This window comes from Orycteropus afer, unplaced genomic scaffold (genome assembly GCF_000298275.1).
Source record: "Orycteropus afer afer isolate SDZICR_OR568_19922 unplaced genomic scaffold, OryAfe1.0 scaffold00017, whole genome shotgun sequence".
Taxonomy (NCBI): domain Eukaryota; kingdom Metazoa; phylum Chordata; class Mammalia; order Tubulidentata; family Orycteropodidae; genus Orycteropus; species Orycteropus afer.
In genome coordinates, this window is record NW_006921604.1 from 14818110 (window position 1) to 14838634 (window position 20525).

At 39.0% G+C, this 20525-nt stretch overlaps 1 protein-coding gene across 1 annotated transcript in view; it reads left to right on the forward strand.

Annotated features, from left to right (window-relative positions):
• IL1RL1 (interleukin 1 receptor like 1) overlaps positions 1–15358 on the forward strand; it is a 32473-nt gene extending 17115 nt beyond the window's left edge. Inside the window, exons 8-10 of the mRNA XM_007959543.2 lie at positions 5354–5500; positions 10905–11072; positions 15018–15358. Of these exons, the coding sequence (XP_007957734.1) occupies positions 5354–5500; positions 10905–11072; positions 15018–15358 (656 nt within the window). The remainder of the gene's footprint in view (positions 1–5353; positions 5501–10904; positions 11073–15017) is intronic.
• The last annotated feature ends 5167 nt before the right edge of the window (positions 15359–20525 follow it).

Sequence of the window (20525 nt, forward strand, 5' to 3'; positions counted from 1 at the left end):
TTTTCACGCAAATTCTTCTGCTAGTTGGGGTTTAGTTCAAATCTGCATCCTTTCCTTCAAGGCTCAGGGGTCCAAGATTATCTTCTGTGTCTGTATTAATTGGTTTCCCTTTTCTTTGTTGAAGAGGGTCTGTGCAATCCTTCTGCCTAGTCCGCCATCTTGCCCCACCTCCGGATTACACTACATTTTCAAGTGCAACCTTTGTTTCACAAAAACTCATGGTCTGCTGTGGTGAAATAGTTCCTCTACGTTGCCTTTTGCCTTGGTTGGAAAAACAGCTTGAAAGCTTTTCTCCCTAAACACTGAGGAGTTATTTTGCCTTATCTTTCTACCCTAGAGGGTTTGTTCTTTTGTCCAAGTTGAATGATGTTTCCTGGGTATTTTGTAAACAACTTGGGCTGCAACTGATTGGTATGCACTTTGCAGAGATTAGTTAGTAGACTGTGAAAACGAAGTGTCTATAGCCTACTACAAAAATGAAATGTCTGTGGCCTGCTTAGGGGATTAGTGAGTACATAGCCCTGGTGGGAGGACCACACCTTGAAATGGACAAGGAGTTTATGTATTATGAGCCCACTTCATAGAGGTTTTTCAGACAGGAAGTGGGAAGAGGCTGAAAGGAGAACAGGCAAGAATGATGAGAGAAAAAGCAGCAAGGAACCTCTTAAAAGAACTGTAACATAAGTCAAAGGATATAACACTGAAGGTGGCCACAGGCTTAGAAGTGGCTCTGCATCAGAGCTAACATCAGGGAGACTGAAAACAAAGAAGACTGTCTTCTGAGGGTGCCAAGACAGGCATGTCTACAAGGGGGCTGAGAAAAGCCTATTCTCAAGGGGCCAAGAGACTTGTCTTTAGAGGCCAGAGAGGAAGCCTGCATGGCCGAGAGGAGTTGAAAGAGGTTTCTTGCACTGAAGAATGGAGATTTTGCCTGAGTGTTTCCTGATGCTGATCCTGAGTTGTAGCCTGTTGATCCTGATCCTGAGTTGTACCTTTTGCTTCCTTAATAAGTGACTTAATTTTAAGTATGATCTGTGGGTTCTCTGTGGTCACTGCAAAAGATTACTGAATCCAAAAGAGAAGTTAGAGAGATGATTGGTGTCAGACTTGGTAAAAGGTTGGAGAGTGGAGATATGTCTGACCTCCACTTCATAGGAATCAGCCTTGGGCTGATCTAGATTTGCATTGTACCCCAGGAGTTAGACAGGTTCTGACATAGCTACAATGACTACCTTTATTTCACATCTACCAAGGCAGAGTGTGCGAGTGGTCTGTCTTGAGTGCAGGCAACAAGGGGATATATTGTCCATAGAAGATATTAAAACAATAATAAAGCTATCTAAAAGTCATTGTGCTTTTTATTCTTACCAAACCCAGACAATGTTAAGCCATGTCAATAATGAAATTCTCCTGCCCACAAATGCAGACTTCTTTCTTCTGCTCTCTGAGTATACACTTGCAAGCAGTACTATCACAAAAAGTAATTTTACAAAATTTTGCTCCTGAGAACTTGTAAATGTCCTGACTTTGCCCTTTGTATATCTATGCTAAGGCATCTTGTTTATTAGATGAAGCATTTTATCCCATATAAAACTGTGGAGAGAAAACTTCGTATTATATTTTTGCACTCATCATGCCTTTTAATGGCCTTACAACTATGGAGGACTTATTCAGTGTAGTTGCCAAATAACCCAAGGTTAAGTTCTCAGTTCAAACCCTTAAGTAGGGTATTGTTGTTGTAGTTTTTATGTGCCATCGAGTTGGACCCTACTCATAGCGACCCTTCCTTGGGTTTCCGAGGCAGTATCACTAATGGAAGTAGATTGCCCAACCTTCCTTCTGAGCAGTGGCTGGTGGGTTTCAACCACCAGCCTTCTGGTTAGCAGTCAAGTGCCTTAGGGTCTATGCTACCAGAGCTCCTAGTAGTGTATGGCACAGATGAATTTGAGTAAATACACAGAAGCGCCTGCAAACCCACCAGCCACTCCTCGGAAGGAAGGTTGGGCATTCCTACTTCTGTAGTGATACTGCCTCGGAAACCCAAGGAGGGGTCGCTTTGAGTTGGGGCTGACTCAGTGGCAAATAACAACAACAACACAGAAGCGCAACATGACAAAAACAAATTAGGGTTGAGGAGTAAATAAACCACCAATTTGATCTAGTCATTGTACATCTCTATCTTAGGGGAATGCTTGGGACTTTTCTTGTTTGATTTCTACTTTAACTCCTCATTTGTAAGCTTTTATAAAATAGAATATGACTAAATAAGAGTGGCTAAAAAGAATCACGACTCATGTAGATGATTTTAAGTGCTGTATTTTTAGGATATAACATGTCTAGCCACTCCTCGGAAGGAAGATGGGGCAATCTACTTCCATAGTGATACTGCCTCGGAAACCCAAGGAGGGATTGCTATGAGTTGGGTCTGAGTCGATGGCACATAAGAACAACAACAACATATAAGAAACACACACACACATAACACACATAGCACACACAGGAAACTAATGCACAAAGGGGTTGTGTGGTTTGGAAAAAAAAAAGATAATGTTCACAATATTTGTTTAAAAACATGGTATTATTGTGTTTTGTGTGCCGCCATGATTCGGTCAGTTATAATTCTGTTACCTTGAGATGTATGGGGCATGTCACAATGTTACATTAGGCCAGTATCTGTGGTGGTGGTAGGCACATTGGATCCTGGAGGAAAGAAGGAACCCACACTTCCTACCTAGCACTGCCTTTGTCGTCCTTATCTCCGTGTTTTGCTTATGTTCTCATTTTCTGAATGCTCTCTAGTATACCTGTGTATTGGACTTGTATTAATGTTACATGCACTTGTTGATTTTGTTATTTTTACTTTATTTGTATTTGATGTCTTTCACCTGTTAATCTTCAATCTGTTTTTGTTTCAACAACTACATATCTTAAACAAAAACTGTGACTGTTATTGAATCATCATGATGAAATCTTTCTCTCTAATCATAGAATTAAACAAATTCCAGCATTATCTTGAGTTTAAGAAATAACTGAAAAGCTTATGTCCCCATATTTGATTAAATGAATATCTGACCATTATAATAATAATCATAGTATACATTGATTCATTATAAATGATCTACCAGACATTTTTAGCTACTTTACATTTAGTTTCTCATTTACTTACTCCCAACCCAATGGAGGAGGGACTATTATTATCATCCTTATTTTATAGACGAAAACTTGAGGCAAGGAAAAGTTGGATAGCTTACCAAGTGCCATAGACGTAGAGGAGCAGAATCACGATTCAAAAAGTCAGTGTCTTCATGTTAATAGACACTGAGAGAAAATATTTACTATTTAGTCATCACATACAAGAACTACCTATATATTTCTAAAATCACTATGCATTAGGAAGATATTGAACTTCAACTTACTTTAAGGTCTTGGATTAACTTCTTTTCTACATTTGAAAGCAGCCAGCAGAGACATAGTTACTTTGCAACAATCCCCACAAGAAGCATAGACTTCCAGCATGCATTCAGAGAATATATTTAGAAAGAGTGAACTGGAGAAGAATTCTTTTGAAATGATTTGCCTGAGGAATATTTATCATTTAAATTGAAGGCAGGGCAGACAGTAAGCTCTCTGCAAATTTTCAGTTTTTTCCCCAGCTTTGAGTACCTCACCCTGATAACTCTTGATTTCATAGTGCTGGATGCTCAGGTAACTGATGAGCTTTTAGGGGTGGTGGATGAATTTGTGAATAAGGACCAGTGATTTCCTGTATCAAGACTGGAAACCAATGTTGCAAGACTTAAGATGAATATAACAAAGGAACCATATAATCAAATCCTATTTGAGATTTTTTTTCATTTTCATCTTTAAGAGGGACTCCTAAGATAATTATAAAAGGGAAAGTAAATTTAAATAAGCAAAAATATCATTAATGATTGCAGTACTTATATTCAACATGTATGTATCTGCTACAAGCCCTTAAAGATGGGGACCATGTTGTATGTATATTTTGTGAAACAATGAGTACAGGATAAAGTTTTTTGGTGGCTAAACAATGTTCAGCATAAGAGAAGAGGTGTGTCTAGGTAATTTTTTTCCATAAAAAATGCTTTAAAGACTTACATGGATCTTCTTATTCCCTGCTTTCCTATGCCACCAACCACTTAGACACAGTAAGTCCCCAAGAACTATTGATTCTTTCTCCTTAGTTTCCCCCATTTAAGACCTGTCCATTCCTTTCCCATTATCACACATGTTTCAACCCTCTTGCACTGGAAGTAGTAAGAAATTTGTGCTCAATTCTGTTTCATCTGCTTCTAGTCTCTTTCCACAGAAACTTACCTTCTACTACCATTAGATTAATCTTGTTTGAGAAGTACATTCATTGTTTATACCCTGCTCAAAATGTTTCAATGGCTCCCACAAAATGCTTTATGTAGGTCCTCAAGTCTTGTTAGAATTTAGCTCTAACTCATCTTTCTAATCTTATATTCCACTATTTCCAAAACTAGATTACTTCAGAAAACACATTTCTTCATGTTGGCTCTCAATAATCCCTCTTGTAAAGAATACATTTCCTTATGTCTTACCAGTTATCTGAGTCCTACCCATCCTCCTGGGACCTCCTCCTGCAGGAAGTCTTCCTTGCTCAGCCAAGCATGGAGTGAAGTTGTCTTCTAAAAGCCTGTGCCAGCTTTTACCTCTAAGACTTCCTATTTTAGTTAAGTTGTCATGAGTATCTATGTCTCAGTTGAGTGAGAACTATCTCTGATATCCTTTAGGATTCCCTCCAATGCTTAGCCTGGTGCAGGTATAGAACTGGTTTTGTTCTGTTGATTTGAACTGGTGTTGTTGAGTTGATTTTTTACTGTCCCTTAAGGAGTTCTGGTGGCGTACTGCCTAAGGCATTTGACTGCTAAGCAGAAGGTTGGCCATTCACACTTACCAGCATCTCTGTGGAAGGAAGATGAGGCAATCTAATTACTGCATTGGAAGCCCAACAGGGGTCACTATGAGTAGGAATCGACTTGATGGCAGTCAGTTTGGTTTTTGGTTTTAGGGTTTTCTAGGCTGTATTCTTCATGGGAGGTGATCACCTGCGGAACAGCTGTAGAGGTTCAAACCACCACCTTTTTGGTTTTCTGCTGAGCACTTAATCATTGCACCACCAGGGCTCCTTTTATACAAGGTAGGGGCTCAATGAATGTTAATTTACTGATTCCAAAAGCAGCCATGAAAATTCCAAGTGGGCATGAATTTCTTGTTCTCCCAATGGAAGCCGACATGTATGTATTTCCTTTACCTTGTTTCCATGATACTAATAACAATTTTTCTCCTCCTTCTATCTTTTGAATAGTTGATCATCAAAACACCTACTACACTGTTGCAGGATTTAGTGTATTGTTAACCCTAATCAGTATCTTGGCAATACTGCTCAAAGTGTTCTGGATTGACTTTACTCTGCTGTGGAGAGACATAGTTAGACCTTACAAAACTAGAAATGGTAAGTGACCATTTTCAAGTTTTTCTCCAAAAGAAAAAGTCCCATAATGACTTTTGGCTATTTTTCTAGTAATCTCTTAATAGCTTATGGTGATGAACCCATATTTCATTTTGCTTGCTAACATCATCAATGAATCTTTTCTTGAGCCTTCTCAGAGGCCATTTTTCCATTCTTCCCCATAGTTCCCCTTGGTCCTGAGATTCATCACAACAGCTCACAACCCCCAATAACTGTTCCTAATAAATTACCAATAACAGAATCTGTCCCAAGCTCAGATGTTTAAATATGTTGTAAAATGTATTTTGGTGAAGTAATATGAACAAAATCATTCCTGCTTTCCAGATGTGAGGAGGCTAGATCGGTTCAGCAAAATACACGTGTATTTTGCTGGAAACTCTATTCTATACAAAGTCTTACCCATGCACATAAGTATACATATTTAAAAAGACTATACTGCTTCCTCAATATGATCACTGTTCTTTCACTTGGAGGCAGATATGTGCTACATTTTTCCACATGGTTGCCTCAAATAGGAGCTAATTGTTTGACTTGTGGAAATTTCAAATCCCTTAAAACTGTCTATTCTTTTGCCACTATTAATTAGCATTTAGCATTTTTACTTCCCCAGGGGAAGGTTGGAGAAATGGAAGAAACTGGCATCTAGCCAGTAGCAGAAAACACCTTCTCCATGACTATAAATACTTATCAGTTGATCATTAATCAAGCCTTTCCTTATGATTTTTACTAACTTATAAAGCCTCTTATTTGTTCTCAATCATACCATTTTATTCAATCTGAGACAATAAAAAGGAAGAAAACTTTGGGATGAAGATTGAGTTTCTTATCATGTATTGTAGCAGTGGATTGTCATAGAATCTTGATTCTAGAAAACTGGACAATCAGGTGTATTCACCACCAACTATATAACTCAGTGAGGACTATCTATTAAGAGTCATTTGACTTTTTGTTGTTAGGGGCTGACTCATAGCAACCCTATGCATGACAGAAACACTGCCCAGTCCTGCTCCATTCTCACAATGCCTACTATGCTTCTGCCCATTGTTGCAGCCACAATGTCAATCCATCTCCTTGAGGGTCTTCCCCTTTCTTGCTGACCCTCTACTTTATCAAACAAGATATCCTTTTCCAAGGACCGGTGACTTCTGACAACATGACCAAAGTACAAGAGATGAAGTCATGCCATTTTCACTTCTATGGACCATTTCAGATGTACTTCCAAGACAGATTGGTTTGTTCTTCTGCCAGTGCATGGTATTTTCAATACTCTTCACCAACGCCACAGCTCAAATGCATGGAGTTGGATCTGACTCATAGTTCCAAGGCGGTATCACTAGATTTCCTGGTCTTCCTTCTGAGGAGTGGCTGGTGGGTTTGAACTGCCAGCCTTCTGGTTAGCACTCAAATGCCTTAGGCACTACGCCACCAGAGCTCCCAACTCTTCTTCAGTCTTCTTTATTCATTGTCCAGCTTTCACATGCATATGAGGCTATTGCAAATACCATGGCTTGGGTCAGACATACCTTAGTCTTCTCTTTAAAGAGGTCTTTTGCAGCAGATTTGCCCAACGCAAATGTCATCTGAGTCATCTAAGTTCTTGGTTGTTGCTTCTATGGGCCATGATTGTGGATCCAAGTAAAATGAAATCCCTAACAACTTCATTTTTTCCTCCATATATCATGATGTTGCTTCTTCCTTGTCCAGTTATAAGGATTTTTGTTTTCTTTATGTTGAGGTACAATCTGTACTGAAGGCTGTAGTCTTTGATCTTCATCAGTAAGTGCTTCAAGTCATCTTCACTTTCAGCAAGCAAGGTGGTGTCATCTGCATATCGCAGGTTGTTAATGAGTCTTCCTCCAACTCTAATGCCACATTTTCTTCATATAGTCCAGCTTCTTGAATTATTTGCTCAGCATGCAGATTGAATAAGTATAATGAAAGGATACAACCCTGATACATACCTTTCCTGATTTTAAACCAGTCAATATTCCCTTTTTCTCTTTGAATGGCTGGCTGCATTTTAGTCTATATACAGGTTCCTCATGAGCACAATTGAATGTTCTGGAATTCCCATTCTTCACAATGTTATGCATAATCTGTTATGAACCACACAGCTGAATGCCTTTGCATAGCCAATAAGACACAGGTAAAGATATTTCTGGTATTCTTGCTTTCAGCTAAGATCCATCTGATGTCAACAATGATATACTCTCATTCCATGCACTCTTCTGAATCTTACTTGAATTACTGGCAGTTCCCTGTAACAATTTTTTGATTATCTGGAGCAAAATTTTACTTGCATGAGATATTAATGATATTGGTCTATAATTTCTACATTCTGTTGGATCACCTTTCTTTAGAATGGGCACAAATATGGATCTCTTCCAGTCAGTTGGCCAGGCAGCTGTCTTTCACTTTTCTTGGCATAAATGAGTAAGCACTTCCAGTGCTGCCTCCTTTTGTTGAAACATCTCACTGGGTATTCTGTAAATCCCTGGAACCTTGTTTTTCACCAATTCCTTCAGTGCAACTTGGATTTCTTCCTCCAATACCATCGGCTCTTGATAATATGCTACCTCTTGAAATGGTTGATCTTTGACAAATTCTTTTTGGTACCGTGACTGTGTGTCCATCTTCTTTGATGATTCCTTCATTGTTCAATATTTTGCTGATATTGATAGAATCCTTCAATACTGCAACTCAAGGATTGAATTTTTCCTTCACTTCTTTCAGCTTGAGAAACACCAAGCATGTTCTTCCCTTTTGGTTTTCTAATTCCCAGTCTTTGCACATTTCATTAAAATACATTATTTTATCTTCTTGAGATGCCTCTGAAATCTTCTATTCAGTTCTTTTATTTGACTATTTCTTCCATTTACTTTACCAATTCTCTGTTAAAGTGCAAGTTTCAGAGTCTCTTTGGATATCCATTTTGGTCTTTTCTTTTCTGTCTTTTTAATGACATTTTGTTTTCTTCATGTATAATGTCCTTGTCATCTCACAATTCATCTGATCATTGGTGTTCAATGAGTCAAATCTGTTCTTCAGATGATCTCTAAATTCAGGTAGGATATAATCAAGGTCATGTTTTGGCTCTTGTGGACTTGCTTTAATATTTTTCAGCTTCAACTTGAACTTGCATATGAGCAATGGATGTTCTGTTCCACAGTCAGCACCAGGGCTTGTTTTGATGGATGATTTTGAGCTTCCCATCACTTCTTTCCACAGATGTGATCAATTTGATTCCTATGTATTCCACCTGGCAAGGCCACATGTATGGTTGCTGTTTATGTTGTTGAAAAAAGGTATTTGTAATGAATAATTTCTTGATCTTGCAAAATTCTATCATATGATCACCAGCAGCATTTGTTTTATCAAGGCCATAATTTCCAACTACCGAAGCATCTTCTTTTCCAACTTCCACATTCCAATCACCAGTAATTATCAATACCTTTTCATTGCATATTTGGTCTAATTCAGACCGCTAAAGTTGGTACAAATATTCAAATTCTTCTTCTTTGGCTTTAGTGGTTGGTGGGTAAATTTGAATAATAGTAGTATTAACTAATCTTCTTTATAGGTGTATGGATATTATCCCATCATTGACAGCATTCTACTTCAGGATAAATCTTGAAATATTCTTTTGACAATGAATGTAATGCCAATCTTCTTCAATTTGTCATTCCAGGCATAGTAAAAAATATGATTTTCTGATTCAAAATGGCCAATACCAATCCATTTCAGCTCACTAATGCCTAAGATATTGATTAAAAATTTTTTTATTGTGATTTGGGTGCAAATTTACAAAGCAGATTTGTTTTACACTCAACAGTACATTACACATTTTGTTTCGCAGCACCTATTACAATACGCACAGTGGAACAGCTCTCTTCTCACCTCCTCCCTGCGGTTAACCCTTCCCTGTGTCCTTCTTACCTATGCATGCCTGTCTGTCTAACTTTCCCCCTATGCAAATACTGCCTTTTCAGTCTCTCATGGTTGACTATTCTAAGGGTTGCATCTTCTTGTGATAGGTGTTCAGTTTGTAGTTCTTTCTATTATTTGGATGAGAGCTAACTTGCTGGCGTGAGCCCAATTAGAGGCCTGAAAAATAACCCAGAGGCATAGTCTTAGAAATTTCACCAGTCTCTATCTGACCAGTAATTCTAGTCATTTTTGGGTTTTTGAACTTTGTTCCACGTTGTTCCTCTCACTCTATCCAGGATCTCCAATTTTGATCCCTTTCCAATTGGTTGGCATTGGTAACCAGACACCATCTAGTTCTTCTGGTCTCAGGGTCATGTAAGCTGAGGTTCCTGTGGTCCGTTAGTCCCTTGGACTAATTGTTTCCTTATGTCTTTGATTTTCTTCATTCTTCTTTGCTCTGTATGGGAAAGACCAATAGCTGCATCTTAGGTGGCTGCTTATAAACTTTTAAGACCCCAGTTGCTACTCACCAAGGTAGGAAGTAGAATAATATTTTTGTGTACTATGTTGTGCCAAGACCATAGAGCTGAGCCCACAAGCCTGGTGACTCACTCCCTCAAGGTACTTGATTGTGGCTAAAAAGCTACCCCAACTTTGTCCTCTGCTAGTTCCATAATAGAGGGCTCTGGTGGCATAGTGCCTAAGGCATTTAACTGCTAACCAGAAGGCTGGTGGTTCAAACCCACCAGCCACTCCTTGGAAGCAAGACTGGACAATCTACTTCCATAGAGATACCACCTTGGAAACCCAAGAAGTAGTCGTTATGTAGCCCATGTAAATACGCATGTAGGATTATCATCAGCTAAATCTATCTATAGTTATGGATATATTGCCATTCTCCTGTCCACATCTATCTTCTCACCTGTCTGCCTATGTATATGATATTGATCTTTATGTGTTTCAGTTCATTTTTCACAACTTCCACATTCCTTAGATTCATGCTTCATAATTTCATGTTCTGATTATTAATGAATGTTTACAGCTGTTTCTTTTCATTGTTAGTCTTGCCACATCAGCATATGAAGGTTTCAAAAGCTTTACTCCATCCATGTCATTAACATTGATTCTATTTTGAGAAGGCAGTTCTTCTCTAGTGGTATCTTGAGTGCCTTCCAACCTGAGAAGTCATCTTCTAGCAGTATAGTCAGACAATGTTTCACTGGTATTTCACATGGTTTTCAGTGGATGATCTCATTCTTCTTCCTAATCTGTTCTGTCTTAGTCTGGAAGCTCCACTGAAACCTGTCCACCATGGGTAAACTGCTGGTATTTGAAATAAGGGTGGCATAGCTTCCAGCATCACAGCAACCTGCAATCTACCACATTATGACAAACTGACAGACGAGTGGAAGTATTTTCTAGGCCCATGTAATGAAGTTTCACTTGTTTTCATTTTCAGATGGAAAGATCTATGATGCTTATGTTATCTATCCACGGAACTACAAACACAGTTCTGATGGAACCAGTTCTGTGGAACACTTTGTTCACCAGATTCTTCCTGATGTTCTTGAAAATAAATGTGGATATAATTTATGCATTTATGGGAGAGACCTACTACCTGGAGAAGGTAAAGCAACATACATCAAGGACAAGATTCATGTTTGTCAGACACATAGAAGGATAGGTGACCTTATCTGTGCGTTGGATAAGGAATTGTACTTTTACTATTCCAGACCTAAATATTTCTCCAGAAGATGGAGATAATTATTCTTTTCTCTTCCTCCTCCCATCTCCACTCTAGTCATGCAGTCTTCATATCAATGCTGAAGATGTAAAGACAGAGTTAAATATCCTTTGCTACATGAATTTAGCAGGGCAGTGCCTCTCCTTTACACCCTTGTCCTCAACTAGCATAACGGACATTTCTTAATTATCTCTACAAGGTTTGAAGGACTTGAAAACTGAAGAATTTTGATCTTATAGCCATACCAAACAAAAACTCACTGCTATCAAGTCAACTCTGACTCATAGTGACCCTATAGGACAGAGCAGAACTGCCTCATAAGGTTTTCGAGGCTGTAAATCTTTACAGAAGCAGACTGCCTCATATTTCTCCTGTGGAGTCCCTGGTAAGTTCCTACCACTGACCTTTTGCTTAGAAGCTGAATGCTTTAACCACTGTACCATCAGAGTGCCTTCCTTATATCCATGTTGTTGTTGTTGTTCTGTGCTGTCGAGTTGGACCCCACTCATAGCGACCCCTCTTTGGGTTTCCAAAGCAGTATCACTACAGAAGTAGATTGCCCCATTTTCCTTCTGAGGAGTGGCTAGTGGGTTTGAACTGCCAGACTTCTGGTTAGCAGTCAAGTGCCTTAGGCACTATGCTACCAGAGCTCCTCCTTATATCCATAGGCATTAGCTAAAATATTTTAAAGGATTCTGAGAGTTTATGATTTCTTTATATTGGTGAAGAGTTTGCAAATTTATACTCTCACAAGAACAAGTAGAATTGTGACTTCTGTTTCTTAATATTTCTAGCAGATTTCAAGTACTTCTCACAGTTTTATCATAATTGCAGTCATTTTTGTAGCTAGTTTCTCCTCTTTTCACCTTCATGTCAGGTACATTTGAACCTTCTTTGGAGCTCTTCTCTAATTCCTTAGAGACTGGGAAGGATTTGGAGTGTACATGGGGTAAGGACATCATAAGCATGAGTCCAATGAAATAAATGTGTAGAAAACTGACTTTAAAATGGCATTCCTACTAAAAGCAGGGATTCAAATGCATACAAATTTAAGCTATACACAATGAGTGAGTTTATTTTATCCTGGGGTATTTAGGTAATATTAGTTGCCTAGTATACACCATTAGTGGAGCAATGCAAATTCTAACCAAAAGATGGCAGTTTGAACTCTCTCAGAGAGCCAAGGAGGAAAGGCCTGGTGATCTGCTTTCGAAGGGTCACAACTTTGAAAATCTTATAGAATACTTCTGCTCTGCAAATGGGGTCACCAGGAGTTGAAATCAACTTGATGGCAACTTTTTTTTTTTTTTGGTCACCTAGTAATGACTTGGGAGCTCTGGTAGCTTATTACCTAAGGCAATTGACTGCTAACCAGAAGGCTGGTGGTCCAAACCCCCCAGCCACTCCTTGGAAGGAAGGTTGGGCAATCTACTTCTGTAGTGATACCACCTTGGAAACCCAAGGAAGGATCACTATGAGTCAGGTTTGACTCGATGGCACATAATAATAACAACAACAACGACAGTAATGCCTTAGGTATCCCTGGTAGTACAGTGGTTAACCACTCAAGTGCCAACTGAAAGGTTGGTGGTTCATACCTACCCACCACTCCATGGGAGGAAAGATCTGATAATCTGCTTCCATAAAGATTATAGCCTAGGAAATCCTATGGGGAAGTTCCTCTTTATCATAAGGGTCGCTATGTGTCAGATTTGATGACACACAGCAACAGCATTAATGGCCTGAGAGATTTGTAAAGTGTAAAACTCAAGAGACTGTAATCCAGTTATTCCCTAGAGACTCTCTTCATCCCCATATCTCATTGGCTACATACACAGCTGGATAATAATTAAATAACAGTGCTCAAATGTTTTTTTGAATACTCTAGAATATTTCTTCTCTAGTATCTGGAAAGACTACTGTTGCTTGTGATATCAAACTTCTGGTTCCAATCTTTTCCCCTATTCTTTCTTAGGTCCATCAATCTAATTTCTAGTCATATCTCTCCCAAATGAAACTTGAAGATGCTCTCTGATGCTTAAGCTTACACTGTCTTTACAGCGCTTTAATTTTGGAATGTTTTTTCCACTTCCTCTACCTCAAAATAAAATAAAATAAAACACACAACACATAACTTCCTTCTCCCCTTAGAAAAAAATTCATGGTTGACCAATGCAATATTTTTTCCCATGCTATTAGTATAAGGAGCTCTGGTAGTGTAATGCCTAAGTCACTTGACTGCTAACCAGAAGGCTGGTGATTCAAATCCACCAGCTACTCCTCGGAAGGAAGGTTGGGCAATCTACTTCCATAGTGATACCACCTCAAAAACCCAAGGAGGTGTCGCTGTGAGTCAGGTCTGACTCGACAGTACATAACAATAACAACATTTAACTTCCATTTGCCCTTCTGAATCCAATCTGCATTTTACTCCAAACAGTGTTCCTGAATAGCTGATAATTATGGAATCCATCACAGGTCCCCTTGCACTCTGCTCTAGGCTGGGTTTGGCCAATGAGAGGCATTGGCAGGAAAGCAGAGGGTGAGGTATGGTTCCCTGCTTCCTCCCTGTCTAATGGCTAGGATAGCTCTTGTCAGTTGGCCCTCCTCATACAACTTCACAATTGGAATTCCATAACATCCTCCTCTTTTTCTGGCCCAGAGAAAGATAGCACCAGGCTATCTATGGTCCACTGCATCATCTCTTGTTGATTTCTATATCCATTTCTTGTTGGTCCTTTAATTCTAATTCCACATCTTTTATGAATTATCCTTTCATTAAACTCTCTTTAGTCAGTTCCTTACAGTTTCTGTAGCAATTCTGACTGACACAAGGTCAGGATTAGGGACTAATTAGCATTTATTCCTTTATTTCAGAGTAAATATATTCTAGTCTTTTAGCCACCAATGTACAAGAATGTCTTGGGTTGTTTTGTTTTGGTTGTGTTCCATTAATCATGCTTTATCCTCTTGGCAGTAAGAACTGGGTGTTTTATGTGCTTTTTATAATTTCAGCTAGAAACTGATATGGAATGACCATTGTGTTGATGTTCCATAAACAATGACTTAGAAAGGGGATAGGTACAGTCTTTTAAGATTTTTCTAGTGTAGATCAAATCAGCTCCTAAAATAGAAAGCACTAGGGGGTAAAGAGAGCTCTGCTGGCATAGTGCCTAAGGCATTTGACTGCTAACCAGAAGGCTGGCAGTTCAAACCTACCAGACTCTTTGTGGAAGGGAGATGAAGCAATCTACTTCCATAAAGATGTACCTCCTCAGAAACCTAATGAGGGTCACTATGAGTCAGAATTGACTCAATGGCAGTGAGTTTGTTTGTTTGTTTGTTTGTTTATGGGGTGAAGTAGATCCAGAACTTCCCTAAGATTTTGGTCAGTGCAGAGATTTTCTAGGTTTGTGCTTTTTAATGTAAGAGTTAAAATTTTTAGCCCCTTTAAAACATGTAAGCTAATCTTCTAAACAGATCATATGTTGCAATTGAACTTGAATTCTAAGTCTCCAATAAAATGATAAAGTAATTATCTGTAAACTCCCTTTCAGTCTGAAGGACTCCCTGTTTTAGTAAGGACTGATCTATAGAAGAAAGAAGAGGTTGGGGCTGAGAGTTTTACTGTAAAAGGCTCAAGAACTAAGCGGGTTCTCTGTCTCCATTTCCACTTTTCTGATTAAACGAATTGAGTATTGTCAGGTTCCCACATCAGATTATAAGAATAATGTATGTATATATTTTAAATTTCAGAATATTTATGATCAAAGTATTATATTTGAAAAAGAAACAGTAGAAAATCTTACTCATTTCTTTTACTACTAGATGCAGCCACTGCAGTGGAGACCAACATACAAAAGAGTAGGCGGCACCTTTTTATCCTGACTCCTCAGATAACGCACAGTCAGGAGTTTGCCTTTGAGCAGGAGATTGCCTTGCATACTGCCCTCATTCAGAACAACTCCAAGGTGATTCTTATTGAAATGGAGGATCTGAGTGAACAAGATGGGGAGTTTCAAGAGTCTCTCAAGCACCTTATGAAGGTGCAAGGTACCATCAAATGGAAGGAAGACAATGTTGCCAACAAATGGTCCCTGAATTCCAAATTCTGGAAGCATGTGAGGTACCAGATGCCCGTGCCAAATAAACTTTCTACAAAGACCTGAAATTTGCTTTCCTTGAGTGCCCATGGACAGTAATGCTTGCCTTGCTGTGCTAATGTGTCTAATTTTGGAGATTTCCTAATTTCTCCCAGCTGGTTTATGTCTCTACGCTGGACACTGGGAGCTGAAGTATGAATACATATGAGTGTGAAGGGTATTCAGGCCTCAGGATTTATTTAGTAATTGTATTTCCAAATTCCTGAATCTAGGCAGATGCCAAACAAAAAAACCATACTCACTGTCCTTGAGCAGGATCCAACTCATAATGACCCTTCCTTGAGTTTCTGAGGCAGTATCATTACAGAAGTAGATTTGCCCAACCTTCTTTCCAAGGAGTAGCTGGTGGGTTTGAACCACCAGCCTTCTGGTTAGCAGTCAAATGCCTTAGGCACTATGCCATCAGAGCCCCAAAATTGTATCTGCAATCCTTCCCCTTCTTGCCTCTCATGTCCTTCCCTTTTTCATTTTTCTGCTTTCCATTCCGGTGGAAGATATATTCACTACATCCTCTTCCCCTTTCTCTGTCTCTGTCTCATTCTTGCTCTCTCCTCACTCCTCAATACTCTTACATCCTAAACATCAAACTAAAAGGTTTAGAATTAAATTTTCTTGTGAATCTGAAGACGAACCAGGTTCCCTCAAGCAGAATGCTGGTATTAAATCTTGTTCCCAATATGCCAGAATTTCTTTTGTATATTTTATTTGATGTGATATTTAGTTTTACGATCTCACAATTGCCGATTCTGTTCAAGTACCTTATCTCATTTGCCATTGTAATCAAGTATTTTCAGTTCTAAGATTTCTTTTGTGTATTTTATTATCCTTAGAAATATTTTTCTCCTTATGAAAGTGATAGAAGCATATTACAGAAAAACAGAAAGTATAAAAGGAATTTAATACAGACTCATTCACCATCCTAAGATTACTATTTTTAAACATTTTGGTAAATTTTCTTCTGTTACTGTTTTTAAATATGTACCCAGAGTGGTGCAAGGAGTTAAGTGCTCAACTACTAGCCAAAAGGTTGAAGATTCAAACCTATCAAGAGTCACTGCAGAAGACAGACCTGGCAATGTGATTGTGAAAGATCACAGACATTGAAAACTCTATGGAACACAGTTCTACTCTGTACACATTGCATCACCATGAGTCAGGATGGACTTGGTGGCAATGAACAACTAACATAGTATATATTTCTTTTTTGTACATAAAGCATGTGGCTTGTCACTATTTTTAACTCTTTAAAATATTCATAATCTTCCATCTCATGGTTGTACCACAGTTGTTACAACTATTCCCTTCTTATTGGATATTGTTGTTGTTGTTATGTGCCATCGAGTCAGACCCAACTCATAGCGACCCCTCCTTGGGTTTCCAAGGCAGTATCACTACAGAAGTAGATTGCCCCATCTTCCTTCTGAGGAGTGGCTGGTGGGTTTGAACCGCCAGGCTTCTGGTTAGAGGTCAAATACCTTAGACATATGCTACCAGAGCTCCCTCTTACTGGATATATAAGTTATTAAATATTCATCATTATAAAAGACCTATCAGAATATCTAGGAACTCTAGTGGCATTGTGCCTAAGGTGTTTGGCTGCTAGCCAGAAGGTTGACAGTTCAAACCCACCAGCTGCTCTGTGGAAGGAAGATGGGGCAATCTACCTCTGTAAAGACTGACCTCCTTGGAAACCCAACAGGGGTCACTATGAGTTGTAATCAACTCCATGGCAGTGAATTTGGTTTTGGTTTTGGTATCAGTATATCATATATCTTATAATTTGTAAGGTTTTTTTTTTTTTCCCTTAAGTTGAGGAAACAAAAGATGTACTTGTAACATTTCTATGAAATTAATAGGACATTTTGGTAGAACTGTTTTTACAAAACTGAAGTTAAGTTGCACAGCCAACACCCCTTTATGTACTCCCCCCCCCCCATACACACACACATAACAGTTCCCTGAAGGAGAACACATGCCGTTTTGGGCCCACAGGCACCCATCAGTGGATCTCAGAGCTAAGACTGAGTATCCTGTCAGGTGGGGAGGCCTGTTGGCTCCTCACATTTTACTAGTGGATAAAGATCCCACCCTCAGCTAGCTGCTTAATAATATATCTGATTCCATATTTATTGACAAAAGAACACTGCACTCTAGACCCTTGATAGGGCTTGTGATCTTTAATTTGTCATTTAATACCTTTTAGAATCTTGACTGAAAGAAATCACATTTCTGGTTTGCCTAAAGTATCTATATTTACCCATCTCTCTAGGTAGCATATACTCATAAATCTATACCCCTGGATTAGGGTTGCCAGATGAAATACAGGATGCCAGTTAAAATAGAATTCAGATCAATAATAAAATTTAATCTGAAATTCAAATTTAACTTGTCTTGTATTTTTATTTGTTAAATCTGGCTGCCTTATATTGTGCTTTCATGTGATACCATCTGCTAATATTGAATTATTTAAAAAATTAGCCCATGAAAAGGATGTGGTATAGCTGATTGGTTAACATCATAGAATTTAGAATCAGACAATTTTGTTTTCAAGTCAGCCTCTGTCACCAGTCAACTGTGTGACCATAGCAAGTGCTATGGATTGAATTGTGTTCCCCTAAAATATGTATTGAAATCCTAACCCCATACCTGTAGATGTAATCCCATTTGGGAATAGTCTTTTCTTTGCTGTTTTAATGAGGCCTTAGCAATGTTGGATGTGTTCAAACCCAGTTACATCTGAGCTATAAGGAGCAGCTAGACAGAAACAAGCATGGAAGACAGATACCACATGAAGATTTCCAGGGAACAGAGGAATGCTGGGAGAGACATGGATCTTCTCCCAGCTCCTACAGAGTCTCCTTCCCTGGAGACAGTGCTCTGAATTCAAATTTCTAGATTCCTGAACTTTGAGAAAAAAAAACAACATATCTGTTCTCTAAAGTCACCAACTTTTGGCATTTCTGTTGCAGTAGAACTAGGAAATCGAGATAGCAAGTTATTTAACTTTTACAAATCTTCGTTTCCTTAGTATAAAATTGGTATGTTACCAAACTCTTTGGATTTCTGTGCCAGTCAAATAATAATAATTAAAAAAGAATACTAAGTATTTGGACCACAATAAGAATTCAATAAATGGGAACAGTTGTTATTATGAAACTTTACTGTGTTGATTATGGTGTTTTTTATATCTAGTATCCTCCCTCAAAGAGAACCTCTAAGAATAAATTCTCCCCAGCCTTAGTATCAGGATTAACACACTGTCATTGAGTTGACTTTGATTTACAGTAATCCACATAGGGTTTCCAAGGCTGTAAATCTTTGTGTGTGTGTGTGTGTGTGTGTGTGTGTGTGTGTTATTTGGGTGAAAGTTTACAGAGAAAATTCACTTTCCATACACCAGTTAACACACCCTTTGTCTCATGACATTGGCTACAATTTACTCCAATGAAACAGCTCCCTTCCCACTTCCTCCCAATAGTTACCTTTTCCTTGTGTCCATCCCTCCACGTATTCCTGCCCCCTGAACTGTCTCCCTGTGCACAAACAGACCTTTCTCCCGTGATTGTTCTTTTCATGGAGTGTATCTACCTCAGGTAAATGTTCAACTCATATGCCTATCTTTTGTTTGACTGGAAGCCACAGGTATGGGTTCAATTCCAGACCTGAAGGGCAGCTATGGATCATAGTCTCAGTGGTTCCACCAGGCTCTATCAGACCAGCAAACCTAGTCCCCCCCTCCCTTTTTTTTTTGCCAAATGATTTTGAGAATGATTTTTTCCCCCCCCCCAAATGATTTGATTCTTATGCTTGGAAGCATAAGAGCTAGATTTAGGATCTTTGTACAATAAGTATATTGGGCATCATAGCATGGAATTTGTTCCACATTGTTCTCCCTCTCTATCCAGGATCTCCTACATAGATCCTCCTCTGAGTGATTGACAGTGGTATCCAGGCACCATCTATTTCTTCTGGCCTCATAGTCATATAGGCTGAGGATCACATGGTGTACCAGTCACGAGGACTAATTGTTTCCATGAATTTTTGCTTTTCTTCATTCTTCTTTGCTCTGGACAAGGAGAGACCCATCGTTGCACCTAGATGGCTGCCTGCAAGCTTTTAAGGTCCCAGTAGCTATTTGCCAAAGTAGGAGGTGGAACAATGTTTTGTGTAGTACATTATGCTAAATGAGCTTGATGCCCCCTGTGACTATGGTCCCGAGCCCACAGGTTCAACTACTCGGTCCCTCTGGGTAGCTGTCTGTGACCAAGAAGTGACTACAACCTTGCCCCTTGTCAGCTCTACTATACCCTGGGAATTCTTACAGAACATACCAATACACTTGTAGAACCATTGTCAGCCAACCCTACACATGATCTTGGGTACACTCCCTGCTGCATAGACATACCTAATAATTCAGCCTGCCCATGCATCCATTCACAGAAGCATGCTGCCTCATCTTTCTCCCATGGAGCAGCTGGTGGGCTTGTATTGCCAACCTTTTAGTTAGCAGCCAATGCCTTAACTACAGTGCCACCAGAGTTTCTTCAGTATCAGGAACAGATGTGTCTTAATCTCTACTTCCCCAGTCCCTTAGACTGTCAGGTGTGTTTTTGATTTATGAACACAGGCAATTTTGGAATGGATTTTATTTTCCTCTTTGTGTTAGCTACTTGGAAGCATAAGAGCTAGATTTAGGATCTTTGTACAATGAGTATATTGGGCATCATAGCATGGAATTTGTAATGCTCTCTTTCCTTGCTACCCAATACCTTTGTTTTCAATTTGCCCCATGTCTTTTTTTTTTTTTAATGTAAAATTTAAAAATTACTTGGCTATATTGCAAACTAAGGAGCTCTGGTGACATAGTACCTAAGGCATTTGACTGTTTACCAGGTTGGCAGTTCAAATCCACCAGCCACTCTGTGGAAGGAAGACTGAGCAATCTATTTCCATAAAGATTTACCACCTTAGAAACCCAAAGGGGGTCACTATGAGTTGGAATTGACTTGATGGAAATGAGTTTGTTTTTTTGTTTTTATATTGTAAACTCCTTTGAAAGTATTCAACAAATATTTTTTGTTGTTGTTAGTTGCTGTGGAGTCAGCTCCAACTAATGGTGACTGCTTTTAAATAGGATGCTCTGCTGTCTGGTCCTGCTCCATTTTCAGGATTG